Source organism: Heptranchias perlo, chromosome 2, assembly GCF_035084215.1.
Source record: "Heptranchias perlo isolate sHepPer1 chromosome 2, sHepPer1.hap1, whole genome shotgun sequence".
Taxonomy (NCBI): Eukaryota; Metazoa; Chordata; class Chondrichthyes; order Hexanchiformes; family Hexanchidae; genus Heptranchias; species Heptranchias perlo.
In genome coordinates, this window is record NC_090326.1 from 161821122 (window position 1) to 161840006 (window position 18885).

The following is an 18885-nucleotide window of genomic DNA, read 5'->3' on the forward strand; positions in this document are numbered from 1 at the left end:
TATACACTACACCTGCTGCACTCCCTCTGTCTACACCATTAGTCACCGCTTCAAAGAACTCTGTTAAATTTGTCAAAAATGACTTTCCTTTAACAATTCTGCACTGGCTGTCACTGACTGACTTGAGCATTTCTAAATGGTCACAAATTTTATCTCAAATTATGGATTCAAAAGCCCTGGTTTTAACAGAGTGGGGTGGGTTCGGGTCGGATGACCAGTTTACACCCTGCCAGACATCACCGTCCACGGGCGGGGTGTAAAACGGCCGCCTGCTCCGTTCCCGCCGGGTGAGTTAGGTTAAAATCGGGCTGATACTAGACCAACTGGCTTATCGTTACCCAGTTTATCCTTCTCTCCCTTCTTGAATAAGGAGAACATTACATCGGTCACTTTCCAGTCCAAAAGAACAATTGGCATATTTAAGGAACGATGACAAATTGTGGCCACAGCCCTCTGCTATCTCCCCTCTGACTTCTTTCGACAGCCTAGGGTGCGTGCCGTCAGGGCCGGTGACTCATGGAGTTCTATTAACTGATTTTCAGAGCCGATTCCTTTTCTAGAGTAATCTGTAACAATTGTTCCCTTTCCTCCTCTAGAACACCTGCATTCTCACTTCCGGTATCATTTGTCTCCATGATTGATGTAGGGAATTCTGAGGGGAGGGGGAGGGGAGTCGACACCGGTTTTGCCCCCCTCCAGTGCACTCCGTTGCTGTCTTCGACGGGTTCCACTGACAATTACTTACTTACAAACTCCACTTGCCCCAATAGCACCTACCGTCTGTCTCGGGGTCACATAGTACGGATAGTCTGCCGCAATTCCCTCATGAATCCGTAGTGTCACAGGAATTAGAACGTTCGTTAACAACTCCTCTTCTTCTTCCTCCTCTGGCTCCTCTTCTTCCTCTTCCAGGTCCTAAAGATTATAACAATTTAAAAAAAGGAAACCATTGTTTTATTTTCTGAATACCAAAGCGTTCTTTTATTTTTGTGAATTGCTGTGAGAAGTCATGCAATGTAACACTTTTGGCATATTTTTGCACCCAGTGTCAGAATCAAGCATTCCCAGGTCAGGTATAGATAAGTACAAATGGGCTTAGTTTCAAAGTAAAATCCCTTCTACTGTAACCCAACAATTAAACCCCATTTAGGAACAGGAAAGGGTCATTAGGCCAAACCCGAGATAAACCCAGGACTGAAACTAAACCATGCTACATTTAAGAACATAAGAAATAGGAGCAGGAGTAGGCCAATCGGCCCCTCGAGCCTGCTCCGCCATTCAATAAGATCATGGCTGACCTGATCCTAACCTCAAATTTAAATTCATGTCCAATTTCCTGCCTGCTACCCGTAACCCCTAATTCCCTTTACTTCTAGGAAATTGTCTATTTCTGTTTTAAATTGATTTAATGATGTAGCTTCCTGGGGCAGCAAATTCCACAGACCTACTACCCTCTGAGTGAAGAAGTTTCTCCTCATCTCAGTTTTGAAAGAGCAGCCCCTTATTCTAAGATTATGCCCCCTAGTTCGAGTTTCACCCATCCTTACCGTATCCACCCGATCAAGCCCCTTCACAATCTTATATGTTTCAATAAGATCGCCTCTCATTCTTCTGAACTCCAATGAGTAGAGTCCCAATCTACTCAACCTCTCCTCATATGTCCACCCCCTCATCCCCAGGATTAACCGATATCACATGGAGTGAATCGAATTGGCTGAAGACTGGCTTCTGTGATGGTGGGGATATTGGGAGGAGGCCGAGATGCATCATCCACTCGACACTTCTGGCTGAAGATGGTTGCAAACGCTTCAGCCTTGTCTTTTGCACTCCGCCATCATTGAGGATGGGGATGTTTACAGAGCCTCCTCCTCCAGTTAATTGTTTTATTGTCCACCACCATTCACGACTGGATGTGGCAGGACTGCAGAGCTTTGATCTGATCCGTTGGTTGTGGAATTGCTTAGCTCTGTCTATAGCATGTTGCTTCCGCTGTTTAGCATGCATGTCGTCCTGAGTTGTAGCTTCACCAGGTTGGCACCTCATTTTTAGGTATGCCTGGTGCTGCTGCTGGCATGCTCTTCTGCACTCCTCATTGAACCAGGCTTGATGGTAATGGGAGAGTGAGGAATATGCCAGGCCATGAGGTTACAGATTGTGCTGGAATACAATTCTGCTGCTGATGGCCCACAGCGACTCATGGATGCCCTGTTTTAGAGCTGCTAGATCTGTTCTGAATCTATCCCATTTAGCACGGTGGTAGTGCCACACAACACGTTGGATGGTGTCCTCAGTGTGAAGACGGGACTTCATCTCCACGAGGACTGTGCGGTGGTCACTCCTACCAATATGGTCATGGACAGATGCATTTGTGACAGGTAGATTGGTGAGGACGAGGTCAAGTAAGTTTTTCCTTCGTGTTGGTTCGCTCACCACCTGCCGCAGGCCCAGTCTGGCAGCTGCGTCCTTCAGGACGCGGCCAGCTCGGTCAGTAGTGGTGCTACCGAGCCATTCTTGGTGATGGACATTGAAGTCCCCCACCCAGAGTACGTTTTGTGCCCTTGCTACCCTCAGTGCTTCTCAACATGGAGGAGGACGGACAGTAGGAGGTTTCCTTGCCCATGTTTGACCTGATGCCATGAGATCTCATGGGGTCCAGAGTCAATGTTGAGGACTCCCAGGGCCACTCCCTCCTGACTGTATATCACTGTACCGCCACCTCTGGTGGGTCTGTCCTGCCGGTGGGACAGAACATACCCAGGGATGGTGATGGAAGAGTCTGGGACGTTGGCTGTAAGGTATGACTCCTGAGAGTATGGATATGTCAGGCTGTTGCTTGACTAGTCTGTGGGACAGCTCTCCCAATTTTGGCACAAGTCCCCAGATGTTAGTAAGGAGGACCTTGCAGGGTCGACTGGGCTTGGTTTGCCGTTGTCGTGTCCGGGTGGTCTGTCCGGTATTATTCTTATTATGACTTTTCATAGTGAGATTTTTACAACTAAGTGGCTTGCTGGGCCATTTCAGAGGGCAATTAAGAATCAACCACATTGCTGTGGGTCTGGAGTCACATATAGGCCAGACCGGGTAAGGACGGCAGAGTTTCCTTCCCTACAGGACATTAGTGAACCAGATGGGTTTTTACGACAATCCAGTAGTTTCATGGCCGCCATTGCTGATACTAGTATTTTTAATTCCAGATTTTTATTTAATTAATTAATTAATTGAATTTAAATTCACCAGCTGCCATGGTGGGATTTGAACTCATAACTCTGGATTTTAGTCCAGGCCTCTGAATTACTAGTCCAGTAACATAACCACTATGCTACCGTACCCTGTACTGATTACATTGGATTTACGAATGGCTGAATGCCAGGAAAAACAGATTTTAAAAAAAATTAGGTGTTCCTGCATGGTTGGCCTTAGTGAATCCGGTAAGTTTACGCCAGGGTTGCTGCCAGCTGGGATGAGAACCAAACGCTGTGAGCAAGTGGTACCAACACCCTCTTAAACCAACATAAAAGCATCAAACCACCCACTCCAACTCATCCCACTGATCCAATGGTTGAACCCAAGGTAATTAATGCAGGCTAGCAGTCCTCGTTGTGAATAATCATCGTTCTTACACATTCTGTTGTCTGGAGGGCCAAAGAGCTGCTCGCAAGACTGTTAGGAATTGCATCCCAGTCTATCCCGTGATCACTCTCGCTGGGCGGGACGCTGGTTCCGATAATCTCGTTACCACTTTCATCCTTCAGTGGGAACTGCTGCCCGTAAGAGACGACCAGGTCCACCAGCTGCAAGTCGGTCTTCTCTTGGTTGTACGTCTCCCAGTCTAGTCGGATATCTAGGATTTTAAAAAAGCATCTTTAACGTAAAGCGACTTCAGGTCAATTTGTCGCAAATACCTGATTTTTTTATTGAATAAAGTTGACATAGTCGGACGCCAAAATGGCTCGGTGCAGCTCCAGGCCGCTGCACTGTGCGGGTGGTCAGGTGTGGGCTTGTGCCCTCGATCACCCACATGTTGACCTGAGCTGGGGAGGACAGACGATGACACAGAAGGGTTACGTCTTCCGTCCCTCTGAGCAGAGCGACTACAGCAAGCATCTGAGCAGAGGACCCACTTCACCTCTCAGTCACCAAGAGGGCAAGGAGAAAAGTATGGCCCCACCTGCTTGATTGGCCCCACCCGCTTGATGGGCTGTGTATCCCAAGGCAGTGACCCACGGGGTTCTGTTCTGGGATCACTTTTGTTCACCGTGTACATCAATGATTTGGGTGTGGGGCTAAAGGGAGTGGTGTCCAAATTTGGAGACGATATTAAAATAAGAGGCAGAGTAAATAATTCTGAAGACTGAGGATGCTGCCAGGGGATATTGATAAGATGATGGAATGAGCAAAAAAGTGCCAGATGGAATTCAATGTCAATAAATGTCGGGGTGGTACGTCTTGGTTTAAAAACGTGATAATTATACTTTGAATAGGGGAAAGAATCATAGAATCATAGAAGTTTACAACATGGAAACAGGCCCTTCGGCCCAACATGTCCATGTCGCCCAGTTTTTACCACTAAGCTGTCCCAATTTCCTGCACTTGGCCCATATCCCTCTATACCCATCTTACCCATGTAACTGTCCAAATGCTTTTCAAAAGACAAAATTGTACCCGCCTCTACTACTGCCTCTGGCAGCTCGTTCCAGACACTCACCACCCTTTGAGTGAAAAAATTGCCCCTCTGGACCCTTTTGTATCTCTCCCCTCTCACCTTAAATCTATGTCCCCTCGTTATAGACTCCCCTACCTTTGGGAAAAGATTTTGACGATCTACCTTATCTATGCCCCTCATTATTTTATAGACTTCTATAAGATCACCCCTAAACCTCCTAGTTTCCAGGGAAAAAAGTCCCAGTCTATCTAACCTCTCCCTATAAGTCAAACCATCAAGTCCCAGTAGCATCCTAGTAAATCTTTTCTGCACTCTTTCTAGTTTAATAATATCCTTTCTATAATAGGGTGACCAGAACTGTACACAGTATTCCAAGTGTGGCCTTACTAATGTCTTGTACAACTTCAACAAGACATCCCAACTCCTGCATTCAATGTTCTGACCAATGAAACCAAGCATGCCGAATGTCTTCTTCACCACCCTATCCACCTGTGACTCCACTTTCAAGGAGCTATGAACCTGTACTCCTAGATCTCTTTGTTCTATAACTCTCCCCAACGCCCTACCATTAACAGAGTAGGTCCTGGTCTGATTCGATCTACCAAAATGCATCACCTCACATTTATCTAAATTAAACTCCATCTGCCATTCATCGGCCCACTGGCCCAATTTATCAAGATCCCGTTGCAATCCTAGATAACCTTCTTCACTGTCCACAATGCCACCAATCTTGGTGTCATCTGCAAACTTACTAACCATTCCTCCTAAATTCTCATCCAAATCATTAATATAAATAACAAATAACAGCGGACCCAGCACCGATCCCTGAGGCACACCGCTGGTCACAGGCCTCCAGTCTGAAAAACAACCCTCTACAACCACCCTCTGTCTTCTGTCGTCAAGCCAATTTTGTATCCAATTGGCTACCTCACCTTGGATCCCGTGAGATTTAACCTTACGTAACAACCTACCATGCGGTACCTTGTCAAAGGCTTTGCTAAAGTCCATGTAGACCACGTCTACTGCACAGCCCTCATCTATCTTCTTCGTTACCCCTTCAAAAAACTCAATCAAATTCGTGAGACATGATTTTCCTCTCACAAAACCATGCTGACTGTTCCTAATTAGTCCCTGCCTCTCCAAATGCCTGTAGATCCTGTCTCTCAGAATACCCTCTAACAACTTACCCACTACAGATGTCAGGCTCACCGGTCTGTAGTTCCCAGGCTTTTCCCTGCCGCCCTTCTTAAACAAAGGCACAACATTTGCTACCCTCCAATCTTCAGGCACCTCACCTGTAGCTGTCGATGATTCAAATATCTCTGCTAGGGGACCCGCAATTTCCTCCCTAACCTCCCATAACGTCCTGGGATACATTTCATCAGGTCCCGGAGATTTATCTACCTTGATGCGCGTTAAGACTTCCAGCGCCTCCCTCTCTGTAATATGTACACTCCTCAAGACATCACTATTTATTTCCCCAAGTTCCCTAACATCCATGCCTTTCTCAACCGTAAATACCGATGTGAAATATTCATTCAGGATCTCACCCATCTCTTGTGGTTCCGCACATAGATGACCTTGTTGATCCTTAAGAGGCCCTACTCTCTCTCTAGTTACTCTTTTGCCCTTTATGTACTTGTAGAAGCTCTTTGGATTCTCCTTTGCCTTGTCTGCCAAAGCAATCTCACGTCCCCTTTTTGCCCTCCTGATTTCTCTCTTAACTGTACTCCGGCAATCTCTATACTCTTCAAGGGATCCACTTGATCCCAGCTGTCTATGCATGTCATATGCCTCATATGAAGAGCAGAGGGGGTTTGGGGGTCCAAGCTCACAAAACATTAAAAGCAGCATCTCAAGTGGCTAAGGCCGTTATATCAAGCTTTTAGAATAATGGGAAAGAGGAATAAAGGGATATGAGAACAGGACATACATATTGGATGAGGACCACTGCTCATATGCGGGATAAACATCACCATGGAGCTGGTTGGCTGAACAGCCTGTTTCCATTCTGTAATTTACATGTAAACCTGTAACTAACCCATCTACACGCCAGCTTCATTAATTCAGCCATCAACACCTGCCCTTATTAACTCAGCCATCTCTGCACCAACTGAGCCACCTACACCAGGCCTTATTAACTCAGGCATCTCCACACCAACTGAGCCACCTACACCTGCCCTTATTAACTTATGCATCTCCACACCAACTGAGCCACTTACACCTGCCCTTATTAACTCAGCCATCTCCGCACCAACTGAGCCACCTACGCCTGCCCTTATTATCTCAGCCATCTCTGCACCAACTGATCCAAACACCTGGCCTCACCACTAAGCCAGCAGGGGAGCTATAATAAATATCAAATTCCCAAATTTGCTGACGCTTCCATTGATGTTCAACAAGGTCATGGAGCTGACCCTGTGGAGAAAGAAAATGACATATTACAAGACCTACCATAGGGACCTGTATTGATGAGCCGTAGGGAACGGGAGACCGTGTCACCACCAGAGATGTGGGTACCAAATCTGGAAAACAAAGTGTTCTGTCAAGCACTTCTCATGACCATATATTAGCTATCAGATATGTGGTAATAAAACTATGCCATGAGGAAGATGGTCAACTCTTCCTTATTTTACTATCCAAAACCCTGGTGTACTGTGAGCTAAATATTCACATAGAAATATATAGAAACTACAACATGCAATCAGGCCATTCGGCCCAACCAGTCCATGTCAGTGTATACCCTCCATCCAAGCAAATAGTTCTGATCACATTTACCCACAATATTACCATGTCCCTTCATCCCCCTATACAATCTAATCTTAATTGCTGTCATAGTTTCTGCCTCACCACTAACCCTGGAAGTGAATTCCACCTCCTCACAACTCTCTGTATAAAGAAGTTTCTCCCGCCCTCTGTTCTAAATCTCTTACAATTAATCTTGTATCTATGGCCCCTCGTTCTTGACCGCTGAACTACTGGAAACAGTCTGTTTCTATCTGCATTTGGCTACACAGGTCAGAAGGTCTCAGGCTGGATCCCTGGCCTGTGCTGAGTTAGCTGATCTCAGTTGGGGCTGCACTTGGGTGATCTACAATTGGTATTAATTGAGCTTGGGAAGGAAAATCTCGGCCAGGGTTCCTGCTCTTGATTGCCACTCAGTAAGCCTGGCTGGAAAGTGTGTTTGTGAATGTCAGGTGAGGATTGATGCCCTCAAACGATCACCGCCCCCCCAGACCCTGAGATTCCATGGGGTTAGAGGATCATAGAATCGTGGAAATGTATGGCACAGAAGGAACATAGGAACAGGAGTAGGCCATTCAGCCCCTCGTGTCTGCTCCGCCATTTGATAAGATCATGGCTGATCTGTGATCTAACTCCATATACCTGCCTTTGGCCCATATCCCTTAATAGCTTTGGTTGCCAAAAAGCTATCTATCTCACATTTAAATTTAGCAATTGAGCTAGTATCAATTGCCATTCGCGGAAGAGAGTTCCAAACTTCTACCACCCTTTGTGTGTAGAAATGTTTTCTAATATCGCTCCTGAAAGGTCTGGCTCTAATTTTTAGACTGTGCCTCCTACTCCTAAAATCCCCAACCAGTGGAAATAGTTTCTCTCTATCCACCCTATCTGTTCCCCTTAATATCTTATAAACTTCGATCAGATCACCCCTTAACCTTCTAAACTCGAGAGAATACAACCCCAATTTGTGTAATCTCTCCTCGTAACTTAACCCTTGAAGTCCGGGTATCATTCCAGTAAACCTAAGCTGCACTCCCTCCAAGGCCAATATGTCCTTCTGAAGGTGCGGTGCCCAGAACTGCTCACAGTACTCCAGGTGCAGTCTAACCAGGGTTTTGTATAGCTGCAGCATAACTTCTGCCCCCTTGAAGGAGGCCATTCAGCCCATCGTGTCTGCGCTGGCTGAAAAAGAGCATCCAGCCTAATCCTACTTTCCAGCACTTGGTCCGTCGCCCTGTAGGTCACGACACTTCAAGTGCACAACCAAGTACTTTTTAAATGAGTTGAGGGCTTCTGCCTCTACCACCCTTTCAGGCAGTGAGTTCCAGACCCCCACCACCCTCTGGGTGAAAACATTTCTCCTCAACTCCCCTCTAATCCTTCTACCAATTACTTTAAATCCATGCCCCTAGTTATTGACCACTCTGCTAAAGGAAATAGGTCCTTCCTATCCACTCGATCTAGATCCCTCATAATTTTATACACCTCAATTAAATCTCCCCTCAGCCTCCTCTGTTCCAAAAAAAACAACCCCAGCCTATCCAATCTTTCCTCATAGCTAAAATTCTCCAGTCCTGGCAACATCCTCGTAAATCTCCTCTGTACCCTCTCTAGTGCAATCACATCTTTCCTGTAATGTGGTGATCAGAACTGTATGCAATACTCAAGCTGTGGTCTAACTAATGTTTTATAGAGTTCTAGCATAACCTCCTTGCTCTTATACTCTGTGTCTTGGCTAATAAAGGAAAACATCCCATGTGCCTTTTTAACCACCTTATCTATCTGTCCTGCTACCTTCAGGGATCTGTGGACATGCACTCCAAGATCCCTCTGTTCCTCTACACTTCTCAGTATCCTCCCATTTATTGTGTATTCCCTTACCTTGTTTACCCTCCCCAAATGCATTACCTCACACTTCTCCGGATTTAATTCCATTTGCCACCTTTCTGCCCATCTGACCAGTCCACTGATATCTTCCTGCAGTCTACACCTTTCTTCCTCACTATCAACCACACAGCCAATTTTTGTATCATCTGCAAACTTCCTAATCATGCCCCCTACATTTAAGACTAAATCATTGATACACAAAAAGCAAGGGACCTAGTACTGAGCCCTACGGAACCCCATTGGAAACAGCCTTCCAGTCACAAAAACACCCGTTGACCATTACCCTTTGCTTCCTGCCACTGAGCCAATTTTGGATCCAACTTGCCACTTTCCCTTGGATCCCATGCGCTTTTACTTTTTTGACCAGTCTGCCATGTGGGACCTTGTCAAAAGCCTTGCTAAAATCCATGTAGACTACATCAAATGCACTACCCTCATCGATCCTCCTTGTTACCTCCTCAAAAAATTCAATCAAGTTTGTCAGGCACGACCTTCCCTTGGTGGGGGAAGGGGTATGGGGGAATAATTAGACTGAGGCAGGAGAGGGAAGCCTAGTGGCTACAATAAATACAGAGGTTCAATAATAGAGCAGTGCAACACTCCAACCTCTTTATTGGCAGGTGGTGGTGTAGAATGAGCTGGTAGTGCTGGTACCTCTCCTGGGCATACTCCCCACAAAAAGCATAATGCAGTATGCATAGAAGGAGCTGGACAAAGAGTATCTGAGCAGATGATCATTAATACCACTGGCGGTACCAGACCTATGTGAATGATAGCTGCAGCAGATGGCACTGCTCTGCCTCTGCCTATCTGCTAATCCAGAGCTTGGGTCGCCATTTCTGCCCAGTCATTTCCAGATAGGTGGGCCTCTGCCTGTAAATGTAGGGGCGGAGTACTGGCAAATGGGCATAGTTTGTCTCTACCTGTCTGTCAGCCCCCCATTGCTCCCATTCTTCCTCCTCCAAAAAACATAAGTAATGGGGAATCTCCATGGAAAACCCATTGTCCCAATATCATGGATGTACCAAAATAATGGCAGTGCCAGAACACTGAATAAAGCCTTCTGACCAACCAACTAGAAGCAGGAAAGAAACAAAATAAAACGTAACACACTCAGGAATCCTTGTACCTGACTACAGGGCCTTGCATCTGGTTGTCCTTCTGGGGCCCTATAACCTTGAAGTGGAGTGGAACACCTTTAACAGATATCTGCATGGGGACATAGGCAGGCTCGAGCTCTCCGACCTAACAGAACAATGGATATCAGTGGCATATTACATACTCATGTTGGATACAAATACAGAATATACAGCAAGTTCACAGTGCACCTCCATAGTCTCCAGGATATCCACGGAGGAAAACAACAATTGAAACATTAATTAATAATATAAATAATACTTAAACCCTGTGGACAGGTTTTCCCTACACACTGCCCAGTGTAGAGCTGATCCGCACAGATCAAGAAGGTCTTAGGTTTGATTGCTGGTCTGCGTTAACTAACCTGAGCCAACTGGCGATAGGTGATGCTAGAATTGGCCTCAGCACCCCGGGCTAGGGAAGCCCAGGGTAATTTGCTCCTAATTGATGCTGGGAAGTGCGCGGGCGAGTGAACATTTTCAGGTTTGGCTGCAATTCCCCTCACAGTCAAATAGCCTCTGGACACTCGCTGCTTAGGCGAGGTACTGGATGGCAGCCAGTGCTGGCAGACCGGCACCTCGGCACGGATCAGTGCCTTCAAGAGAGGAGAGATAAACTGGGAAGGGAAGAAGACGATAAACTCTTGAACAGTTCCCCCTTTCATAATTGGGCGATAACCCTTGTTAGGGGTGACTTCCTCCGAATGGTTACCCTCCCGTACACTAGAGGCTGTGAGCGACATTAAGGGTATACTCAGTACATGGAGCTGTAAAGCACCTCCACTTTATGCCGTCACACACAACACTTCCAGTCCCTTAAACAACATGACTGACAAATGACACTTCCTTTCAGGAAAGATTGAATAGGCTGGCGCTCTTTTCTCTAGAAAAAGAGAAGACCTGATCGACGTCTTTAAAATCATGAAAGGGTTTGATAGGGTAGACGCAGAGAAAATGTTTCCGCTTGTGGGGGAGACCAAAACTAGAGGACATGAGTATAAGATAGTTACTAATAAATAGGGAATTCAGGAGAAACTTCTTTACCCAGAGAGTGGTTAGGATGTGGAACTCGCTACAACAAGGAGTAGTTGAGGTGAATAGCATAGATGCATTCAAGGGGGAAGCTAGATAAACAAATGAGGGAGAAAGGAACAGAAGGATATGCTCATAGGGGTAGATGAAGTAGGGAGGGAGGAGGCACATATGTATGGAGCATAAACACTGGCATTGACCAGTTAGGCCGAATGGCCTGTTTCTGCGCTGTAAATTCTATGTAATTCAATGTAAATTCTATACAAATTCTATGCAATTCTATGTAAATTCTATGTAATTTTATGTGATTCAATGTAAATTCTATGTAATTCTATGTAAATTCTAGGCAATTCTATGCAATTCTACATAATTTATGTAAATTCGATGTAATTCTATGTAAATTCTATGTAAAGGACAATGAAGAAAGAGGCACAAACTCCGCAAATGAGGAAATCATGGTAGTCTCCCCACATGTTGGCAAAGGCCGTGATTTCAATCACTAGCTGCTGGAATGGCCCCAGGATTCCTGTTGGTGGCTGGACAACAAACGCTGCGCCCTTCCCATGGCAGAGCAGTACGTCCGCAAATTCTGTGAGGAGGGGAGAGGAGGAGGAAGAAATGTTAAAAGCCCTGGAAGTAGTGTGCAGCAAATGTTTCCATGGCTGAGATCCAGTCCAGAGACTTGAGCATAAATTCTAGGCTGACACTCCCAGTGCAGTACTGAGGGAGTGCTGCACTGTCAGAGGTGCCGACTTTCGGATGAGACATTAAACCGAGGCCCCGTCTGCCCTCTCAGGTGGATGTCAAAGATCCCATGGCACTATTCGAAGAAGAGCAGGGGAGTTCTCCCTGGTGTCCTGGCCAATATTTATCCCTCAACCAAAAACAATGAATTGGTCATTTATCTCATTGCTGTTTGTGGGGCCTTGCTGTGTGCAACTAGGCTGCCACGTTTCCCTACATTACAACAGTGACTACGCTTCAAAAGTACTTCACTGGCCGTGAAGTATTTTGCGATGTCCTGAGGCACTATATAAATGTAAGTTCTTTCTTTGGTCAATTGTAAATTAAAATTGACAAAAGTATTCAGGAAGTTGAGGAGAGATTGTCCCACACGGTAGAACGTGGATTCACACCTGTTGTCTGGTGTGTTGTGAGTTCACTGCTGCAGAAGAGCATTATCATTGTACTGGACAGGAGAAATGTCAGTGGTGATTTTACTTCTAGGGTCTGTAACCTGTGTATGTACTGCAGTGTGTACGTGGCCAGAGAAGACAAATGCAGACGAGTTTGTACTTTCCCAACTTTTTCTACTTCTGTAGAACTGTTATGCTGCACAAAAGCTGCTGTGACACTTAGAAATCTTCCCATTCGATAAGCCGACTAACGGCAAGTCTGACTGGGTACTCAATACTCACTTTTATTTTAATCCTTCTCCCTGCCTAACTAAGCTCTCATGATTGGCCTTTAATAAGGCTTTAAGCAAACAACTTTTCTCCATGAGTTTTTAGGGCAGAGTGCTCCACTCAGTACAAGACGGCAAATCGTCTACCCACCGGTCTTGCCCCTCATATCTGTGTTTTCATAAAAGTTAACGCGGAGAGGAATATATGGCCCTTGATGCAAAAGCTTTAACAAAATCTTTTCACTTGCTGTATGGATAGTTGAATAGTTCTGACTTCCAATAGAATTGCTTTGCTTTCTCTCCCTGAGCAGCAAGAGAAAGAGAGGGAGCAGTGTTGTATCTTAGCTCTGACTTGAGCTGTCTAAGGATCAGAGACACATAAAAAAGGACTTGCATTTATAAGGCACCTTTCACGACCTCAGGCCATCCCAAAGTGCTTTACAGCCAATTAAGTACTTTTGAAGTGTAGTCACTGTTGCAATGTAGGAAACGTGACAGCCAATTTGCGCACAGCAAGATCCCACAAACAGCAACGTGATAATGACCAAATAATCTAGTGTGGTATATACTTTGTGTGGTAATGACATGTTGCATCTGAGAGAATCAGAGCATATGGAGCACTAACAAAGGTACATACTAGTCATTGCTTCAGCTTGGCTCAGCTGGTACTGCTCTTGCCTCTGGGTAAGAAGGTTGAGGACTTAAGCCCCACGCGAAGGACTTGAGCATAGAAATTGGGTCGACACTTCAGTACAGTACTGGGGGAATACTGCATTGTTGAAGTGTGTGCTTCACAGGAGACATCAAACTGAGGTCCCGTCCGCCAGTTCAGGTGGATGTTAAAGATTCCATGGCATTATTTGAAGAACAGTAAGTTTTCCCAATGCCCTGGCCAATTTCCTCCCTCAACCAACACCACCAAAAGCAAAGTAAGTCACTGCTGTTTGTGCAGAATCATAGAATCATACAGCACAGAAGGAGGCCATTCAGCCCATCATGCCTGTGCCAGCTCTCTGAAAGAGCTATCAATTAGTCCCAGAATGGCTGTCAAATTTGCCTGCATAACAGTCACTGCACTTCAAAAGAATTTCATTCTGATAAAGCAAATTGCTATATAAAGTATTTATTCTATAAAGTATTCTATTTACAGACTGTAGTATACCTCAGAGCCTGAGGCACAGGCTTTATCCTGAGATACTAGGAAGCTCCCAATACTGTTTAATTGTCACATTTGCAGCGAAGATATAATGTATGTGTTCTTACCACGCTGTAGTTGGTTCTGTGACTTGCTTGGACCTTCTGTAAGGCTCACTGTTCTCTTCAGGAGAGCTGTTCTAAAGCTTTAATATGAGCACACACAGAATACAGAGTTATCCTTCCAGCATAAGATACAGAATACATAATTGTTGGGTGTCATGGGAATATTATAGGTAAATGGGAGTACTATTGGGTGTTAAGAATATTATTGGGTCGCAGGAGAATATTATTGGGTAGCAAAGAAATATAATTGGGTAACATGGGAATATTATTGGGTACCAAGAAAACATTTTTGGGTATCAAGGGAATATTATTGAGCAATAAATTACTGAATATCAGAGGATTTTTATTGTGTACTGGGGAATATTATTGGTAAATGGTAATATTAATGGATATTGGAGAATACTATTGAGTAACAAGGAATATTATTGGGGATCAGGGAATTATTGGATATCATGAGAATATTATTCGAAAAAATATTTGGTAACAGGCAAATATTATTTGGTAGCAGGAGAATATCATTTGGTGTTGTGAATAATATTGGGTATTGGGAATATTATTGGGTATCAGGAATATTTTTAGGTATCAAGGGAATATTATTGGGTATCAGGGAAATACTACTATTCAAATGGAGAAGACCTTAGGGAGGTTATTTTGCGAGGATCTGTTCTCAGCACGGCAGCTAACTAGCAGCAGGCATGGATTGTAATCACTGGACTTTGATGTTGTGGCTCCATCTCCTCTACAGTGCTTGTCACTAGCGTTTCTCCACATCTGGAATGAAGCCTCAAAGAATTACCTCCTATATTCCATCAATATAGTCTACTCTCAATCATCAGCAAAGTGATGGAAGGTGTCGTCGACAGTGCTATCAAGCGGCACTTACTCACCAATAACCTGCTCACTGATGCTCACTTTGGGTTCCGTCAGGACCACTCGGGTCTAGACCTCATTACAGCCTTGGTCCAAACATGGACAAAAGAGCTGAATTCCAGAGGTGAGGTGAGAGTGACTGCCCTTGACATCAAGGCAGCATTTGACCGAGTGTGGCTCCAAGGAGCCCGAGTAAAATTGAAGTCAATGGGAATCGGGGGAAAACTCTCCAGTGGCTGGAGTCATACCTAGCACAAAGGAAGATGGTGGTGGTTGTTGGAGGCCAATCATCTCAGCCCCAGGACATTGCTGCAGGAGTTCCTCAGGGCAGTATCCTAGGCCCAAGCATCTTCAGCTGCTTCATCAATGACCTTCCCTCCATGAGGTCAGAAATGAGGCTGTTCACTGATGATTGCACAGTGTTCAGTTCCATTTGCAACCCCTCAGATAATGAAGCAGTCCGTGTCCGCATGCAGCAAGACCTGGACAACATCCAGGCTTGGGCTGATAAGTGGCAAGTAACATCCGCGCCAGACAAGTGCCAGGCAATGACCATCTCCAACAAGAGAGAGTCTAACCACCTCCCCTGACATTCAATAGCATTCATCGCCGAATCCCCCACCATCAAGATCCTGGGGGTCACCATTGACCAGAAACTTAACTGGACCAGCCACATAAATACTGTGGCTACAAGAGCAGGTCGGAGGCTGGGTATTCTCGGCGAGTGACTCACCTCCTGACTCCCCAAAGCCTTTCCACCATCTACAAGGCACAAGTCAGGAGTGTGATGGAATACTCTCCACTTGCCTGGATGAGTGCAGCTCCAACAACACTCAAGAAGCTCGACACCATCCAGGACAAAGCAGCCCGCTTGAGTGGCACCCCATCCACCACCTTAAACATTCACTCCCTCCACCACCGCCGCACTGTGGCTGCAGTGTGTACCATCCACAGGATGCACTGCAGCAACTCGCCAAGGCTTCTTCAACAGCACCTCCCAAACCCGCGACCTCTACCACCTAGAAAGACGAGGGCAGCAGGCACAGGGGAACAACACCACCTGCACGTTCCCCTCCAAGTCACACACCATCCCGATTTGGAAATATATCGCCGTTCCTTCATCGTCGCTCGGTCAAAATCCTGGAATTCCCTACCTAACAGCACTGTGGGAGAACCTTCACCACACGGACTGCAGCGGTTTAAGAAGGCGGCTCACCACCACCTTCTCAAGGGCAATTAGGGATGGGCAATAAATGCTGGCCTTGCCAGCGACGCCCACATCCCATGAACAAATAAAAAGAAATGAAAAATTACTTACAAGTTAAAGATTTTCTTCGAACTATGGGGCAATTAAGAGCTTCCCCAATGGCTCACTGAGTTTATCCAGTGAGTAGATGAGGCACAGAGAGCAGGAAGGTGCCAGGTTTGATTCTAGGCTGGGTTAAGTTAGCTGATTCCAACCAAGACACTGCTCGGAGTGCGGCAATTAGGACTTAGTGCCCTGAGTTGGGAAGGGAAAAATTCCCCGGGGCTCCCGCTCCTGCCCACTTGTGGATGTCGGGTGAGGATGGGATCAGGCTCGCTTGTTACATCAATATTCATATTCTAGGCACATGATGGAGTCGCCCGTCGAGTCAACGGATGATTCTCAGTTGTTGTGGGTGCTCTGATGGTTGAAGAGCCCAATCCTGGACCCACACATATGGCCGCATGCATCACATTGGAAACCAGATGAGTTACCTTGCATGTCAAACACATGGCACCCAGATCTAGGCTCGTACATGAATGTCGGTCATCTGGTTGAGGTGCCTGTAGAACTGTATCCAAGCGAAAATCCAATGACTTCAGGATAGGAGACAAAGAGGAAAAACTGGGAGGGAAAAGTCTGAGGCAGTGCTGCTGTAATGTGTTGGAGAACTGAGGCAGTGGTGGGCTGCAAGTTTCAATCTGAAATGCCATCACCAACACAACATGCATTTATACAGTGTATTTAATATCGAAAAATGTCCCAAAATGCTTCACAGAGGCATGAGGGAATTACGATAGACACCAGGCCAAAAAAGGAGAGATTAGAAAGGGTGGCCAAAACCTTGGCCAAAGAGGGAGGTGTTGACAAAGGCATAGATCAGGGTTTCAGCAGCAGTTGGGCTGAGGTGGAGGTGAAAGTTGACGATGTTGCAGAGGTGGAAGTAGGTGGTCTTTGAGATGGAGGGGATATGGGGTCGGAAGCTCAGCTCAGAGTCGAATACAATGCTGCAGTTGCAAAGTGCAGTCTGAGACAGTGGCTAGGGAGGGGGATGGAACCAGTGGTAAGGATATGGAGTTTGTGGCGGGGGCTGAAGACGATGGCTTAGGTCTGCCCAATGTATAGCTGGAAGAAATTGCAGCTCATCCAAGACTAGATGTTGAACAAGCAGTATGACGTGATGTGGAGATGCCGGTGATGGACTGGGGTTGACAATTGTAAACAATTTTACAACACCAAGTTATAGTCCAGCAATTTTATTTTAAATTCACAAGCTTTCGGAGGCTTCCTCCTTCCTCGTTCACCTGAGGAAGGAGGAAGCCTCCGAAAGCTTGTGAATTTAAAATAAAATTGCTGGACTATAACTTGGTGTTGTAAAATTGTTTACAACAAGCAGTATGACAACATAGAGGCAGTGGAGGGGTCAAGCAGGAACTGGGCAGAAGCTGACCCCATATCTGCGGATGATGACATAAAGGGACAGCATGTAGATGAGGAAGAGGTGGGGGGCAAGGATAGATCTTCGGGGCATTCCAGAGCTGATGTTGCAAGGGAGGGAAAAGAAGCCATTGCAAGAAATACTCTAGCTACAATTGGACAGGTAAGACAGGAACCAAGCAAGGGCAGCCACCCCCCCCCACCACCCCATGTCCGATCTGGACAATGAAGGAGAGGCATTGGAGGTGATTGGTCTGGTCACCTGTGTTCAAGGCTGCATGGAGGCCAAGAAGAATAAGGAGGAATAATATGTCATGGCCACAGTCAGAGAGAATGTCGCTCATGACTTTGATTAGGATCACTTCTAGTGCTGTGGGAGAGCTAATTGGAGAGATTTAAACGGGGAATTGCAGAAGAGATGGACACGGATCTGGGAGGTGACAACACGTTCAAGACGTAGGAGAGGAAACATAGAAAATAGGAGCAAGAGTAGGCCATTCGGCCCTTTGGGCCTGCTCCACCATTCAAAATGATCATCGCTGATCGTCTAACTCAGTACCCTGTTCCCGCTTTTTCCCCATATCCCTTGATCCCTTTAGCATTAAGAAATATATCTATCTCCTTCTTGAATACATCTAATGACTTGGCCTCCACTGCCTTCTGTGGTAGAGAATTCCACAGGTTCATCACCCTGTGAGTGAAGAAATTTCTCCTCATCTCAGTTCTAAATGGCATACCCCGTATCCTGAGACTGTGACCCCTGGTTCTGGACTCCCCAGCCATCGGGAACATCCTCCCTGCATCTAGTCTGTCTAGTCCTGTTAGAATTTTATATGTTTCATTCTTCTAAACTCTAGTGAATATAGGCCTAGTCGACCCAATCTCTCCTCATACGTCAGTCCTGCCATCCCAGGAATCAGTCTGGTAAACTTTTGTTGCACTCCCTCCGTGGCAAGAACATCATTCCTCAGATAAGGAGACCAAAACTGCACACAATACTCCAGATGTGGTCTCACCAAGGCCCTGTATAACTGCAGTAAGACATCCCTGCTTCTGTACTCAAATCCTCTTGCAATGAAGGCCAACATACCATTCGCCTTCCTAATTGCTTGCTGCACCTGAATGCTCGCTTTCAGCGACTGGTGTACAAGGACACCCAGGTCTCGTTGCACCTCCCCTTTTCCCAATCTATCACCATTCAGAT

General features: G+C 45.9%; 1 protein-coding gene across 2 annotated transcripts in view; it reads right to left on the reverse strand.

The window, feature by feature from the left end:
• Positions 1–18885, reverse strand: part of dlec1 (DLEC1 cilia and flagella associated protein) — a 162290-nt gene that overhangs the window by 30080 nt on the left and 113325 nt on the right. For both annotated transcript variants that reach the window (XM_067968317.1, XM_067968308.1), the window contains exons 27-32: positions 14132–14208; positions 11901–12052; positions 10425–10540; positions 7118–7188; positions 3621–3841; positions 778–915 (exon numbers count right to left, since the gene is read on the reverse strand). In XM_067968317.1, coding sequence (XP_067824418.1) covers positions 778–915; positions 3621–3841; positions 7118–7188; positions 10425–10540; positions 11901–12052; positions 14132–14208 — 775 coding nt within the window. The remainder of the gene's footprint in view (positions 1–777; positions 916–3620; positions 3842–7117; positions 7189–10424; positions 10541–11900; positions 12053–14131; positions 14209–18885) is intronic.